The sequence below is a fragment of the Dendropsophus ebraccatus genome, chromosome 2, assembly GCF_027789765.1.
Source record: "Dendropsophus ebraccatus isolate aDenEbr1 chromosome 2, aDenEbr1.pat, whole genome shotgun sequence".
Taxonomy (NCBI): Eukaryota; Metazoa; Chordata; class Amphibia; order Anura; family Hylidae; genus Dendropsophus; species Dendropsophus ebraccatus.
In genome coordinates, this window is record NC_091455.1 from 156,980,321 (window position 1) to 156,998,037 (window position 17,717).

Below are 17,717 nucleotides of genomic sequence, written 5' to 3' on the forward strand. Positions count from 1 at the left end.
AAGAAGACCTGCAGCCTGGACAGGTAATGTATGGTTCTCCTGAAATCATCGGTTGCCACCGCGCACCACTATTTAACCGTAGCGTTGCACTGGTGGCGATTGACGATTTTAGGTCTGAACCTAAATGAACGATCAGCCGATGACACGATCGGCTGATTATCGCTCCTGTGGAATAGGGCCCTTACGACATTGACTGGAGATTTTATGCCAAATCAAACAATCTTTCTGAAAGGAAAAATTTCCCATCTGCAGACAGCTGTTTCGGGGGTTTTCTAACTCTCAGTGCAGAGCAGGGTGTTGGCTGGATAATGAGAGGTCTATCAACCTTAGACCTTAGAATTCTTAGTGGAGCAGCAATGGTCTGTATATCTCCACACTTCTTTATTACGAGCTCTCCTTAAGGAGAGTTAGTACCCCTTCAACCCACATCGATAGACCTCTCACTAGCCAGCCAACACCTTGATCTGCACTGAAGAGCAGGGTGTACTGCATTGAACTCTATGACAGACAGATATAAGGGAGACTTCAAGTTAATGCAGGGGAAATAAAGGTTTTTAACCCCTTCACGTCAGTAATATACACATTTCTACTGCACATACCCCGTGTAGGAATGTACATCTACGTTTCTGACGTGTGAGGGGTTTGATGTTTGCAGGACTGCTGCAGTATGAGCCCGGGGGAACCAAGGGTAGTGACAGGCAGCTGCTATCCCGCAGCTGCTTGCCATTAACCCCTTAAATGCAGCAATCTATAGCGATCACGGCGTTTAAGGTACTCCTGTCACTGAGTGATCGCTTGTACCAACGAGCGGGGATAATCCGTCCTGTCAGATTGGCCATCTATGGATAGAGTCTGCTCTCGGGCAGGCTCGATGCATAGATCACCGATAACGCGGACCTATGCTATGGCATAGCATAGATCAGTACATGCAATCTAATGATTGCATGTTTTACTGTAAAATATGAGGGGGAGATTTATCAAACATGGTGTAAAACTGTCTCAGTTCAAGTAAAACTGTCTCAGTTGCCCCTAGCAACCAATTAGATTCCACCTTTCATTTTCCAAAGAGTCTGAGAGGAATGAAAAGTGGAATCTGGTTGCTAGGGGCAACTGAGACAGTTTCACTTTATACCATGTTTGATAAATCTTCCCCTAAGTGTTTAAAAAAAAGTATTTAAAAAAACCTTATAAACCCCCTCCCAATAAAAGTTTAATATACCTCCTTGCCCATTATAAAAATAAAAATATAAAAAATTTAAATAAATAAACATATTATATAGCGTAGCGTGCAGAACTGTCCAATCTATTAAAATATACCATTATTGTTTCTGAAAGGTAAACGCCGTAAACGGGAAAAAAAAACAACAGGATTGCTGATTTTTTAAAATGATATATCAGAAAAAAAATGAATAAAAAGCTTTCAAGCTTTTAAGAGTTTCAGGGGGGGGGGGCGTTGTATATTGTAATGCATTTCAGATTTCAGGGCCTCTGGGAGCTGTAGTTGTACATAGTAAAAACATTTATAATGCTTTAACTTGATTTAGCAATTGGTACATTTGATAAATAATTGATCTGCATTGATCTAATTATGTAATATTAGTATTAATGTAAAGGCCCCCGACCTTCAGGAGAGGTCTACATAGCACTTCAAGTGACCGATGTTTAACCCTTTTCTATGAAGTGTTAACAGTGATGATGCCTCTTTTCCCACTGTTCAGGAAAAAGGGTCACCCGGCTGTCACAGCCTGTCAAGGTGTCCTGGTTAAGGGCCATATAACAGGGTTACTTCACTTGGAATCCTCTGTAGAATTGTATAGCTCACTGTCAGGAGAAAAAGCTGCAAGTGTTTGTATTAATGTTTTAGCCAGGTATTTTCGGGGGTAATGTAGGTGGACAGGACAGTTTCATGTGCTGATATTACATATATATATATATATATATATATATATATATATATATATATATATGGGCTTTCATTAAGCCAGTTATCCTGGTAGTCTTAAATGTTAAATCCTGTATAAAGGATTTCTTTGTGGTCTCTTAGCTCAAATATGCACGTTATCGTTTATAAACAGTGCTTTACAGCCATTGTGCCCCCATATCTCCGGCCCTGCCCTCATGAAGTAATTACCGCCTAGCCTGTCCCCCCCCAGTCAGACTGAATACACCCTATTAGAATGATTCCACAAGCGTTAGAATTTTCATGCAGATTTGTCACAAATATTTAGCAAAAGTTTCATGCGAATATTGTTGTAGATTCACTGTATTATCACCCCTATACAGTGAAAGCAGTAAAACCAACTCTAATTTATTACTTACTAAAGTGCTGCCCTCTTCTGGCCAAGACACAAGACTACTGTGTTAAGGGCCTAATGGCAAATACAGTCTGGTTAGAAATTACCGTGTTTGCAAAACAATGCACCCTTGCCTTTTTACAAGGGACAGTTGTTGAGAGCTATATGGGCAGTGACAGGTATACCAAAAGCTTCTCTTATCAAACAGGGTTGGACTTGCCCTAACCCTGCTAGGCTTAGGATGCATGCATTGAATCCAGGGTCTCTTTTCTGCATAATATCTTCAGTCTTACTTCTGCTTCCCTTGCTATGTTCAGTCTTGGTCGCTCTTCTACTAGAGACAGTATTCCCCTAACAACAAGCAGTGGACAGAAGTGTGAAGGAAATTGAGACATCTAGTGGCCTCTAGAGTCATTTTTGTTAAATGAAATAATTTACAAATATGTTTCAAATCAAATAGACTTTCGAAATTACATGACCATTTACCAATTTTATAAGAAAACAATTACTTTTTTTGTGGTTCTCCTTAGGATGGGTGGTCTCAGTACCAATTCGTAGCATCATCATCAACAATTGAAAGAGACAGGCAAAGACCCTATTCTTCATCAAGAACTCCCTCCATTTCTCCAGTTCGCATGTCTCCTAATAACAGATCAGGTAAGTCCATTATTTTCAGGAAAACCGCAAAAAAATGTAATTATGTGCCTGTTTCTATTTGCATTTACGTTAATTTGATTAAATTGTTACTTTTCTTATAAAATTTACTTCCTTTACCTTAAATTTACTTTGTCCACTCAGGTGTTTGTAATAGTAATCAGTATTAATTTAACTTCTCACGGTTCTGTAAATATAAAAATAAATAGTGCTATTACACGGCTTGACGATTGTGCAGCAAGGGCTGCACAGACATATTTAGCATTAGTTTGCTGCGCATGTAGAAACTAATAAAGCTATACTTATCTCTCCAGGCTTCCCAGTGTCCTTCTGGCTTCTCCCTGCTCAACGCCCCTGGCATTAATAATGCGTCTCTGAAGTGATTGGCCACTCACCCAAACACTGACCGAGATGGAGCTGCGGTGAGCGGGGAGAAGCCAGAAGGACACCAGGGAGCCTGGAGAGGTAAGTACAGTTCATTATTTTCTACATACTCTGATCACACTTACAAAGTTAATAAGGTCCATCAAGTTCAGCCTTTAAGTATACTGAATAAATTCCTGGATCAACATCCTGTAACATGTAATCTAGTGCCCATAACTTGTGGATGTTTTTCAAGAAAAGCATCCAGGCCTCTATTTAAACCCTTCAGGACCAGGCAAAGTTTTTTTTTTTCCTCCTCGTGTTTAAAAGGCCATTGCATAGCATACTTTTTGCAACAACAATTGTAAATTGCAATGGCAGTCTTAATTTTTCCATAAAGTATGCTGTGAAACCAGAAAAAAATTATTTGTGCAGTGAAATTGAAAAAAAAAAAGAATTTTTTTCATTTTGGGGGGTTTCATGTTTACGCCAATCATCCTATAGTAAAACTGGCATGTAATATATGTACCTCAAGTCAGTACAATTACAATGATGTGTAATTTTTATAACTTTTCTTTTATCTGACTGCTTTTAAAAAATTAAAACCTTTTAAAAAATCTAATTGTGTTCAAAATTGCTCTATTCCCATCCTTATAACGCTTTTATCCCTTAGTCTATGGGGCTGTGTAAGGTGTGATTTTTTGCGCCATGATCTGTTCTTTCTATTGGTACCTTGATTGGATATATGCAACTTGTTGATCACTTTTTATTACAATTTTTCTGGATTTGATGTGACAAAAAAATTGCACTCTTTTGCACTTATTCCTTTTACCATGTGAGATCAGGAATTTAATAATTTAATAATTCGGGTGATAACACACGTGGCAATACCAAATATGTTTGTTTATTTGTTTATTTTTATTTATGAAATGGAAAAAGGGGGATTTACATTTTTAATCAGGGGAGGGGATTTTTTATTAATGAAAAACCTTAATTTTTTTTATACTTTATTTTTTAGTTCCCCTGGGGGACTTTTATTACTACTGCACTGATCTTTCATAAAGATCAATGCAGTATACTTATTATAGAACTGATCGATAAGATCGCTGCTGTATTACTCTGGTCTGCTGCAGACCAGATCTACAGATTGCCAAGCTGGGATCAGTGTCAGTGCGGTAAGCAAAAGGGATCTCCCAGTAGACACCAGGGATAAGGGCACATAATACAATTAAATGCAGCTGTCAGTTTTGATAGCTGCTTTTAAATGCCTAATTAGCGGGTACAGCGATCGGAGCCGCAGATAGCAGCAGGGATCACGGCAGTCCAGAGCAGGGTTGCTCTGGAGGTCCCAGAAGCTATAAAGACAAGGGAGTTCTTGACTGATTTCTTTGCTGTACTACTACCCCAAGCTCCAGCTTTGGATCTCCTTACAGACAGAGCACACTGGCTTCCTAAGCCTAAAAACCTACCATTTGCAACCCCCAGGGATGTGATTGCTCTCATCCACTTCTTTCATACTAAAGAAAAATTGATGGATGCTCTACCCCCTACTCCTGATCGCCTGTGTACTTTCATAACATTGCATTATTATCTGACCTCTTCGCTGCTACAGGAAGAGAGAATTTGATGCCGGGACTAAGCTACTCAGAGATAACAAAATTTTTTACAAGTGGGGCATCCCCTTGAAGCTAATAATCACCTACAATGGTGCCAATCATGTAAAGGCCCTATTACACAAAACGATTATCGGCTGTATTCGGCCGATATGGGCCAATAATCGTCTTGTGTAATAGAAGGCAACGATCCGTTGACATGAACGATGTCGGTTGATTGTTGCAGTCGTTTGTCTTTCAACATGTTAACAGACAAACAACCAATATAGCAACAATCTGCTGCCGTCGCAGATAAACTAAAAAATTAATATTGAATGTAAATTGCAAACTTGCTTTATATCACATCTACTGATGATTTAGACTTTGAAAGTTATAACAACAGTGACACTTTAATATTTACAGTGGGTCTTAAATTCTTTTCTATAAACGCTATGGTTTTCTCTGTTTTGAAATGAGGCTGACTCAGCAAATTTGGACATTCTATGTGTTCAAGAGACCCATCTTCAAGATATCGATCTTCATGGGTTAACTAATAAAAAAACTAACCTATATTAGTGATAAAAGACTCGGTTGCTGTTTCTATTAAACACCTTGAGTCGTATGTCACCTAAATAATGTTATTTACACATTTACTGTCATTTATGTAGCCAAAGTAGCCATTTAAGTAGTCAAAGGGTTGCATATCATAGTTGGGGGCTTCAAAAGTTCACTTTGACTCTACCTCGCGTTCCTCAAAGCTAAAGAGCCTGTTCCTTTTGCCATACTTTTTTTTTTAATATGAGCTGTGTCATACGTCATGTGTGGCATGTGTATCATCCCGCAGAAAGGGATTTTATATTTTTCTCTTTTTCCCATATAATTTACACACCTATTGCCTTTTTTTTTGGTTAATAGCGGGCTGCTACCTCTTATTTTTAAAGAGGTCAGTTCATGCCCCATTCCTTTAACAATAAGAGAACAATACCCTAGCCATCCTACTCCTCTCTGGAGCATGAATAATTATAATCCTTCAGAACTCAAAATACTCAGCAGCTACAAAAAAGCTACATTCAGAATCATTTCTGCAAGAATGACTCACAAGCCACATCTAATGGCCACTCTTAGAGGTCACCTTATTAGCACAACTACTTATTAGAGATAATCGAACAGCGCTGATGTGCAGGTTCGTACAAACTGGACCCATCTGTATTTGACTCCCACAGTCTTCCAGTTCCGTGGGGAAGGTGGAGACAGCCCGAGTCCCGCCTGGAAAACAGGAATACAACCTATGGCCCAGGCTGTATACAATGGCCAGAAAAAGTGTGACTCCTCCTGTAAACACAGCGACTTATCCTGAAAAATTATGACAGTTACTCTTTAAAGGAATAACATGCACTTATAGTATTCTAATGTGTGTATTTTTTCTGTTAAAGCAAGTGCCCCTGCATCCCCTCGGGAAGTAATCGGCCTGAAGGAAAAAAAAGTGGACTATGAATCAGCAGGATCAAATGCTACTTATAAGGGAGAACATACTTCTAGGAAAGACACTATAACAGGTATATAGCTTAGAAGGTTATAGAGTCTCTATGAATGTGAGTCACAGTGACCTGAGCTGTAAGACTTTATTCTCTTAACAAAAGACTGTTTAAAAGACAACTCCGGAGGGACCTGAAAAAAAAACACACACACACACACCATACCAACCATGCCTCCGGTGGCGATTGCCACTTGAATCGCCCACCAACCTGTCTCCGTCACCTCCAGCCGACGTCCTGCGATCTCCCTTACTTCCGGGTACACGGGAGAGAAAAGGCTGCCGGTGCACTTGCGCTTTTTCATTGGCTTTAGCCCATTACAAGGCTTCCAGCAAGCTCGGCCAATCAGGGCTGAGCAAGCTGGAAGCCATGTGATGCGCTCCAGCCAATGAGAAGGCTGCCGGTGGACAAGTGCACCGGCAGCCTTTTCCTCTCCCATTCACTTCAGCGAAGGACGCCAAGGAGGAAGAAGACCTGGCCCGCTTCCCGCCTCTGACGACATCGTCACAAGATGGTGCCCGAGAGAAGAGGACGGGGGTCGACAGTAATTGGTATTGTATACACTACCGTTCAAAAGTTTTGGGTCACATTGAAATGTCCTTATTTTTAAAGGAAAAGCACTGTACTTTTCAATGAAGATAACTTTAAACTAGTCCTAACTTTAAAGAAATACACTCTATACATTGCTAATGGGGTAAATGACTATTCTAGCTGCAAATGTCTGGTTTTTGGTGTAATATCTACATAGGTGTATAGAGGCCCATTTCCAGCAACTATCACTCCAGTGTTCTAATGGTACAATGTGTTTGCTCATTGGCTCAGAAGGCTAATTGATGATTAGAAAACCCTTGTCTAGAACCCTCGTAACAGAAGCTACAAAACTGACCATCCTTTGAGCAGATTGAGTTTCTGGAGCATTTGGGGGTCAATTAAACGCTCAAAAAGGCCAGAAAAAGAGAACTTTCATCTGAAACTCGACAGTCTATTCTTGTTCTTAGAATTGAAGGCTATTCAATGCGAGAAATTGCTAAGAAATTGAAGATTTCCTACAACGGTGTGTACTACTCCCTTCAGAGGACAGCACAAACAGGCTCTAACCAGAGTAGAAAAAGAAGTGGGAGGCCGCGTTGCACAACTAAGCAAGAAGATAAGCACATTAGAGTCTCTAGTTTGAAAAACGGATGCCTCACAGGTCCCCAACTGGCATCTTCATTAAATAGTACCCGCAAAACACCAGTGTCAACATCTACAGTGAAGAGGCAGCTGCAGGATTTTGGGCTTCAGGGCAGAGTGGCAAAGAAAAAGCCATATGTGAGACTGGCCAATAAAAGAAAAAGATTAAGATGGGCAAAAGAACACAGACATTGGACAGAAGAAGACTGAAAAAAAGTGTTGTGGACGGATGAATGCAAGTTTGAGGTGCTTGGATCACAAATAAGAACGTTTGTGAGACGCAGAACAAATGAAAATATGCTGGAAGAATGCCTGACTCCATCTGTTAAGCATGGTGGAGGTAATGTGGTGGTCTGGGGTTGCTTTGGTGCTGGTAAGGTGGGAGATTTGTACAAGGTAAAAGGGATTCTGAGTAAGGAAGGCTATCACTCAATTTTGCAACGCCATGCCATGCCCAGTGGACAGCGCTTGATTGGAGCCAATTTCATCCTACAACAGGACAATGACCCTAAATACACCTCCAAATTGTGCAAGAACTATTTACAGCAGAAGCAGGCAGCTGGTATTCTATCGGTAATGGAGTGGCCAGCGCAGTCACCAGATCTGAACCCCATTGAGCTGTTGTGGGAGCAGCTCGACCGTATGGTACGCCAGAAGTGCCTATCCAAGCAATCAAACTTGTGGGAGCTGCTTCTAGAAGCGTGGGGTGCAATTTCTCAAGCTTACCTCAACAGATTAATAGCTAGAATGCCAAAGGTGTGCAATGCTGGAATTGCTGCAAAAGGAGGATTCTTTGACGAAAGCAAAGTTTGATGTAAAAACAATCTTATTTCAAATACAAATCATTATTTCTAACCTTGTCAATGTCTTGACTCTGTTTTCTATTCATTTCACAACGTATGGTGGTGAAGAAGTGTGACTTTTCATGGAAAACACAAAATTGTTTGGGTGACCCCAAACTTTTCAACGGTAGTGTACTTTATTTAACTTCCAGGGGGGGGGAGGGGGGTTGGGGGTCTCGGAAAGTGGGGGAACGGGGCCAGACCACTTATTTACACACATTACAAAGTTATATAACATTGTAATGTGTGTTAAATAAGCTAAAAAAATTTGTGGGAGTTCTCTTTTAAGTGTTTGTAGCCAGACCCAGAAAGGGCAGCTTTCTGTGGACATTTTTTTGCCAGGTATGGTTTATAAATAGAGAGGAGCAAATTTACAGTAGGAACAAAGCAAATTGCTTCATTATCTCAGAAATCACCTCATCAGCTAGCTGACTTGTAACTCATTGCCGCTCTGTGCCACTCCTTCCCCAGTGAAAAGGGAAAAGCCGGATCCAGTCCTGGGAAACTTCTCCCAGTTTCCCAGGACTGGATTCAGCTTTTCCACACACCCGGGGCAGAGCAGCAGTGAGTTAAAAGGCAGGCGGCTGATAAGCAGATTTCCAAGATTACTGTAAATTTGCTCATCTCTAATTATAAACAGAGAACCTGTGCCCCCATCCTGGTGCTCTGATTGCTTTAGTACTGCCACTTTAACACATTCAGGAGCTGGACTGTGTGTCAACAGACGTAGTGAAATCTTTGATCTCTCTATATATAATCAAGGGTCATTTTATGTTACCTCTCCAGGTCCACAATCTGAGAGACCAATGACACACTCTTGGCAGAGCGCACCTTTTTAAAAATATTTTTACTTGTATAATGGGAAAGGGGGTAATAAGTCAATATTGGGCCTTTTTTATTAGTGTTTTTTTATATGTTTTAAAACTTTTTTATTTTTATTTTTTAACACATTTTGCATTGCATATATAAGTCCTTTTGCCATAACATAGCATTGATCAGTATTTTTGGCGATCTGTACATAGAGTCTGCCTGAGAGCAGACTCTATAAACAGATCACTGATCTGACAGGATGGAGGTAAGTGGCTTACCCCCGCCTGCCGGTACAAGTTATCGTGATGCCCGCAACCATATTGTGGGGGTCCCGCTCGCATTGAAATGGCCCTGCACACATTAATTTGGGGTTAATATGGGAAGGGTTTTTATTATTAAAAAGAACTTTTTTTTAAACTGTAACAATAGCCCCACAAGAGGACACCAATATACACTTTACTAATTTAGATTAATACTGTATACATATCAAGCATTGATCAATGAGATCATTGCTTGATTTCTCTGGGCTGCTGGAGCCCAAAGCAAGCCATCACCGAGCCAGCATTAGCGTGATTGCGACGATGAGGCTTGGCCATACAAGAAGCAGGGATTGCCCCTCCGCGATCACAATGGGGGGGGGGGGGAGAGATCTTGCCACTAGACCGCAAGGATGGCTTGTTTATAACAATTTAAATGGAGCTGTAAGCTTTGATCCACTGTGCCAGCTAATGTCTGCCGCGCTGAACTCACCCACCCCCTGTTGGACATTCCAGCACGTCTTTAGGGAAGGGATTAATAAATAATTTTAGGGAAAAAAGTATAGGGTTCCTCCATTTCCATAGCCATCCAGGTAGAAAAACTAAACAGCAGCAGCCTAGTAGTAGCAGGGTGGGAAGGACCATTTATTTTGGACCTCCCCAGCCTAATAATACAAGCCTGCCACCATCCAGTCCAGAAGAGCCATTTTTGGCGCTCTTGGAATACTGGTACCCGGCTCTTCCCAGTGCCCCTGTGGCATTGGGTACTGGGGTAATAATATGGGGGTTAGTGCTAGCCATTTTACTGGCTAACACTAAGCCCCAGCTTAGTAAAAGATGCCTTCTATCAGATGGTTTCCACTACTAAGCCTGTAAAGTAAAGAAAAAAAAGACAATACACAAGTGTAAAAACATAAATAAAACAAACCCCTCCCCACATAATCCTCAGGATACTGATATCTAAAAAACAAAACATTGAGATGAGACAAAAGAAGAGCAGAACACCCATCGTTTTGACAAGTGTTCTGCTCCTTAGAGTATGCAGCATCTGTACAGATAGCTGCTAACAGTCTGGCAACCAGGGAGTTAAACAAGGATGCGTTGCATGTCCATTTAACCCTTTAGATGCCAAACAGTCTTGCACCCAGAGAGTTAGTGAGGATTCCCTGCATCCCCACTTGTCACACAGAACAGTCTGGCCCCCAGGGGGGTTAAGTGAGGATGCATTACTTCCCCACTTAACCCTCTAGGGGCCAGGCCGATCTTGCACTGCACCTGTTCCAGGAAGTAGGGGGCTGTGTTGGGTGCAGTGGAGGTCAAAATTCATACTTACCATCAGGCATCTTCTGTCTTCACCAGACGTGGCACACAGCGCTTAGCCAATCAGCGGCTGCAAGAGTTTCCCGCTTCAGCTGCTGGTTAGGCGATAGAAAAGCAACACCAGACACTGGGAGGATAAGTTTAACATCCCCCCAATGGAGCACAGTCTGGCCACAGGGGTTAACATAACCCTCTGGGAGCCAGACTGTCATTTTTGGGCCCAAAAAACACCACAAAAAATGCCATACACATAAGTAGAGATGAGTAAAGCAGTCGAAATTTAGGTCAGTATTGCGAACATTCACGAATCATATGCAAACAAATTTCATTAAAACAGGCAATCTAAAGTGGCTACAATAGTGGGACATTACACACAACAATGTTTTTTTCAACAGATATTGTTGTAACAAATAAGCTAGTTAATCATTCAATTTCTGCCATGGACAGTTGTGGACCTTGATGGATCAATATGTAAAAATAGAAAGATCAGGACACCTTTTCTCTTCAGAAATTCTCTTATTTTTACTTTTTCTTATGCAATGTAAAAAGTCTTCTCATACAAAAATATAACAAAACACATCACCACAGTGCGCAGGATTCAGGAGTGTCCGATGTTCAAGCCAAGATCCTGGCCGGCTCCATTCCTCCTCTGAGACTCTCACTCTCTTCAGATAGTCTGATGACGACTGAACGTGCTGCTATGTTTCGGGGTCCGCCCCCTTTCTCAAGCATACTCCAGTAGTGCAGTGCACCCTTCAACAATTTATACTAGTAGATCATTTGCATATCATTTTACTATAAAAACAATCAAATACAAAAATTAGAAGATAAACACTAATAAAGATGGCTACTAAACTTTCATATACATTATTTCTTTAACTTTAGTAATCACCATCATTATTTAACGTCATCATAAACAAAATTTAGATGTTATAAGCAATCCCTCTCACAAAAACACAGCAAAATTACCCTTTAACCCTTTAGGATACAGACTTTCTAGCAAGTATATCCAGTATATTTCTTTTTGTAGTAATTTCTTTTTTATCTCAGTTTTATTAATTCCATGTACTTCCTCCAGTATAAGCCATTTGAGGTCATAGACCTTATGATTAAATGACGTGCCACTGATGTTTCCCCAAATTTTTTTGAATTATCTAATCCCTCATTTTTCTGCGATTTCTGTGCATATGTACGTATGGCAGACTTGTGCTCATTTAGCCTCAATCTGATCTCTCTTGTGGTCTGCCCTACGTACACACGTCCACATGGACATCGCAACATGTAGACAACATTAGCTGTCCTGCATGGAGCCGGCCAGGATCTTGGCTTGAACATCGGACACTCCTGAATCCTGCGCACTGTGATGATGTGTTTTGTTATATTTTTGTATGAAAAGACTTTTTACATTGCATAAGAAAAAGTAAAAATAAGAGAATTTCTGAAGAGAAAAGGTGTCCTGATCTTTCTATTTTTACATATTGAACTAACCAAGGAGAAGCGACTTGGTACAGGACTATACACACACAGTGCGATTAGGCACATGTTTTTTAAATTTTTAGGTCCTTGATGGATCAATGGCGTAATATTGGTTTTCTTCCAGGACAGCTGTGAACATTGTTGTATCAGCGTCATAAAATCGGAAATCTTTCTAATAAAACATTTCACACATTCATATCCCTCTTCAAGTTCCCTTTCACCTCCCTTTGTGTGGCAAACTTTGTCAATTTAAGTGGCATCAATTTAAGTGTCATTTTTATTTCAATTTCAATCGATTTGATTTATTTTAATTGTAATTTTAATTCAATTTAACATTATTAATTTATTTTGAATGTCCACTGCTAGTTAGGCAAGCTCTCACCCCCCTTTTTGTGCTGCTGCAGCAACACCGAATGGAGGTCACACCACTCTGGACTCCTTGTGGAAAAGATCCTTCAAAGTTCCAGCTCCACAGTATTCAGTAGTCAATCCTGGGGCCAGCAATCATCAGAAGGGCCCTAACAAAGGCATGCCATCACTAATTCGTGCCAAGGGCAGGACATTTCCTCTGCCCCATATCCTGTTGTGTCATAGCCTCAAGTCAGCTTTGAAGGACCATCAGCAAGAGAGCTTCTGTCAAGCCTAGCACTCCCCCGGACTCTTAGCGCTGTACTGTCAAGATTGTTTTGAGGACTATCAGGACAATCAGCGACTAAAAGGCAGCATTGACACTACAGGGGTTTCTAGGCCACAAAGCAGTCAGGAGAGCAAAGGAGGGTCAGCACCACATGCCACTAAAAGAAGAAAGCTTAGGAGAGGATACATTTGTCCTGGACTAATATGATGATGTAGCAGACCCACATGAAATCTATCATGATCATCATCATGAGGGGATGAAGATGTGTTTGGTCCACCGAACCAGCGTCAGATCCTATCCACAGATTGTCGTTCCAGAGTTAAAAGGGGGAGGGGTTCAGCGTTAGCTAGTCAACAGACTGTGTTAAGGAAGGCACAGGCACTTGACAGGTACCCCAAGGCAGCAACAGAATTTAAGAACAGTCTAGCAGTGCTCCTGCTACAAAGATCCACCCACTGTGGCAGTTTTTCCGAGTCATGGCAGGGAAGACTATGATGCTATCTGTAGCATCTGTGACTATAAAGTGTGTTGTATTTGGGTTCAAACCCAGCTACAAAATGTATGTGTCAGCACATAGAATGCCACCGCTCCATTGCCTGTAAGAACCTGGACCCCCACGCCACTTCATGCCCATAATGAACTAAAAGGGCAGTTACCATCGTGCAGCCCCATCTCTGCAAGTCAAGATAATACAATTTGTCATTAAACACCAATCTCAAATTCGCTAAGATAAGTTATAGTGAAAGGGTTAATAAACTATATGAACTACTATATACATGACTATATACAACACATTACAATATACTAATAAACAATATAACTAACTAAAGGTAACTACCTGGCTCATTTACATAGTGCATAACCTAATAAAGCAAAAAAACTCAAATTTAAAGTGACACTGTCACCTCCTAAGCCACTTAGCCCCGCCCACCATGCCACCATTGGCCCCCGCCCCCTCGTCAGCCATTGGAACAGCCTGGCCTAAAGGTCTAGGCCCCACCCCCTTGACACCCATTGGTGGGCCGACCTAGAGGGGGGGCCAACTGGGGTGCGGTGGGCGGGGTTAAGTGACGCTATTGCCCCACCCACTTAACACAGTCTGCAGTTGATAAAAGATCACTTTTTACGTGAGCAAGCACCATGACGTATGATATAATATAAGGTATGAAAAACGCTAAATTTAACCTTTACACCTGTGTAGAGATGTCAGAATGCACAAAGGGGGTGACAGTGTCACTTTAAAGAAGGTTAGCAACTCCTTGCATCTTTCTGTCTCGCATCAGGTGAACCTGAGCTAGGACGTCTTAGAGTTTCAGCTATGGCCAGGGGCAGTATATGTCCTTGACTACCCACTGGATAACAGTCCATCCAGGAGAGCTGCAGCAGTAGCAACAAGAAATGGAGGTCACACTGCTATCTCCTCCTAGATTTCCGCATGGACATCTTCCAAAGAACTCATCTGCCTCCACGCAGAGTCCCTACCTGCTAAGCCTAGCAAGGATGGGGTTCAATGAACTACCCAACAGGGTGCAGTGTGCTTAGCATAACAGATGCACTCAGTCACTTGACCCCTTTCCTCTCTGAGCTGTGTACAGTGCCACCCACCTATTCTGGGTAGACAATGTGACAGTGAGCATAGGCCAGAAGGCCTTGTGTGCGGCAATGCTGGGATTGCCCAACATCTACAACTCTGGCCACAATTTATTTTTTAATATAGACAAATTCCTAATGTACACTTATTATGGGAAATGCACAAATAGTGGCAGGCTTCAATTTATTTATTTTTTAAAAAGTGATGTCATAGTCTATACCTGAAGGGTCTAGCAGGGGGCACAGTATATGTAGAAATTACATGTAAAAAATGATAACTTGTCATTCTTAATGGTGCGTTCACACCTACAGGATCTGCAGCTGATTTTCTGCAGCAGATTTCAGTTAAATAACTGAACACAGCATCAAATCTGATGCTGTGTTCAGTTATTTAACTGAAATCTGCTGCAGAAAATCAGCTGCAGATCCTGTAGGTGTGAACGCACCCTAAATGTATTTTACAAGGCTGTTACCCTGCTGGGTAATATTTTTTAAACTGCTGACATGGGGGACAGGGAGCACAAATACACTGGCCTTGATAAATACGTATGCCCCCTTAACTGTTTGGGACCAAGAACCAGCCTTTATTTGAGTTCTATTGAACTCAAAGGTAACATGGCTGTTACATGTGCACATATATGTTACTTTTATGAAACTGCTAAATTTTTGCTTAAAAAGGTTGTTTTTCAACTATTTACTTTTTTTATTGCATTTTTTTTTCTAGCTCCAACCACAGGAACCACAACTATATATAGAAATTCATTTGGAACACCTGGTGATGATGTGAAACATAACCAAGTAAGTCTTTAAACTGTAACATTTTGGCATTTGAAAGAATGTATTTTCATGGAATTTAGAAAAAGGGGATAACTTTTTTTTACAATTTGTAGTTTTCTAATGAAACTCCAGATAGAGGTTAAAAAATGAAACTTCTGCAGAAGCATATAGCATTACTTACCTATCTATCCCAGTTTTGAAACTACCAAAAATCCATTTGTTTGTGGGGTTTTTGTTCTGTATTGTATTTCTGTACTTCCTGGTTGAGCAGTTCCCAGAGTGCAGTACTGGTTCCAGAATGCAATGCTTTCCCACAGCTGTTCATTATAGTCCTCCACCCTGCCCATTCTCTGCCCAAACCTGTTGCAGAACATCTAGGCTGTGTTCACACATTGCAGTTTCATTGTGTTACTAAATATTTGCAGTACTTTATCATTTCATTGTGGTCCCACCCACACAGGACACTGTTACTACCTGTAACACCACACAGCATGCTGATATTGGAATAAAGTAAAGAACATTTTAAATTGAAATTTCCACGCACATATTATGATCAGTCATTTTTTTTCTTTGAAGTTGAGCCCCACAATAAGGAGTTTATCCAACACTATCTTACATGAGTACTGTTTATGCCTCGTTTTTTCTCCAGGTGGGATTGGCAGTGCCGACTCTGATCCTCTCTGTTGTTTAGCATATACTAGAAAATGTACCTGGCGCTGCCCGGGTATAAAGTTTCAGTGTGTTAATTAGATTTGTTCTAAGGAGCCCAGGAGGCCAATCTAAAGGTATTATTTCATCTAAGTTAATCAGTGGAATTAGAGTATACCTGTAGTGCATAGTTGGAGGGGTTCTGTATACCTTCAGTGTATAGTTTTTAGGGGTCTCGCATATCTGTAGTGCATAGTTGGGGGGTCCTGTATACCTGTAGTGTGTAGTTGTGGTGGAAGGGTTGCATACCTGTACTGTATAGTTGAGGGAGGTCTTGTATACCAGTAGTATATAGTTGGGGGGCCTGCATACCTGTACTGTATAGTTTGGGAAGTTCCGTATACCTGCAGTGTATAGTTCGGGAGTCCTGTATACCTGTACTATATAGTTGGTGCTGTATACCTGTAATGTATAGTTGGTGGAGGTCTTGTATACCTGTAGTTTATAGTTTGAGGGTCATGGATACCTGTAGGGTATAGTTGGTGGAGGTCTTGTATACTAGTAGTATATAGTTCGGGGGTCCTGTATACCTGTAGTGTATAGTTTGAGGGTCCTGTATACCTGTAGTATATAGTTGTTGGAGGTCCTGTATACCTGTAGTATAGAGTTGGTAAAGGTGCTTTATACCGGTAGTATAGAGTTGGTGGAGGTCCTGTATACCTGTATTATATAGTTTTGGGGGTCCTGTATACCTGTAGTGTATAGTTTGGGGTCCTATATAACTGTAGTATATAGTTGGTGGAGTTCCTGTATACCTGTAGTGTATGGTTTTGGGGTCCTGTATACCTGTAGTGTATAGTTTGGTGTCCTGTATACCTGTAGTATAGAGTTGGTGGGGGTGCTGTATACCTCTATTATAGAGTTAGTGGAGGTCCTGTATACCTGTAGTGTATAGTTTTGGGTTCCTGTAAACCTGCAGTGTATAGTTTGGAGTCCTATATACCTGTAGTATATAGTTGATGGAGTTCCTGTATACCTGTAGTGTATAGTTTTGGGGTCCTGTATACCTGTAGTGTATATTTTGGGGTTCTGTATACCTGAAGTATATAGTTGGTGGAGGTCCTTTATACCTGTAGTGTATAGTTTTGGGGTCCGGTATACCTGTAGTGTAAAGTTTGGGGTCCTGTATAACTGTAGTGTCCTGTATACCTGCAGGGTCATATTTACCATTAGGCACCCATGGTCTGGTGCCTAGGGTAGCACCTTGCAGAGGGGCAGTACCCTCCTGTTTAGACTTGCTAGAAAATCTGGTGTCTTTTCGAGAGGGGGTATGGCGGTATTGGTCAGGTATGGCACAGTATGGCAGTATTGGTCAGGTCTGGTATGGCAGTGTTATTCAGTCACAGTGTGTCAGTATTTGGTCAGGTCTGGTATGGCGGTGTTATCCAGTCACAGTATGGCGGTGTTGGTCAGGTCTGGTATGGCGGCGTTCTCCAGTCACAGTGTGGCGGTATTGTTCAGGCCTGGTATAGTGGTGTTATCCAGTCACAGTATGGCGGTATTGGTCAGGTCTGGTATGGCGGTGTTATCCAGTCACAGTATGGCGGTATTGGTCAGGTCTGGTATGGCATTGTTATCCAGTCACAGTACGGTTGTATTGGTCAGGTCTGGTATGGCAGTGTTACCTAGTCACAGTATGGCGGTATGGGTCAGGTCTGGCAGTGTTATCCAGTCACAGTATGGTGGTAT

The 17,717-nt window shown here is 41.3% G+C and overlaps 1 protein-coding gene across 1 annotated transcript in view; it reads left to right on the plus strand.

Annotated features, from left to right (window-relative positions):
• CTNND2 (catenin delta 2) overlaps positions 1-17,717 on the plus strand; it is an 891,951-nt gene that overhangs the window by 866,661 nt on the left and 7,573 nt on the right. Inside the window, exons 19-21 of the mRNA XM_069958560.1 lie at positions 2,825-2,951; positions 6,337-6,459; positions 15,268-15,341. Coding sequence (XP_069814661.1) covers positions 2,825-2,951; positions 6,337-6,459; positions 15,268-15,341 — 324 coding nt within the window. The remainder of the gene's footprint in view (positions 1-2,824; positions 2,952-6,336; positions 6,460-15,267; positions 15,342-17,717) is intronic.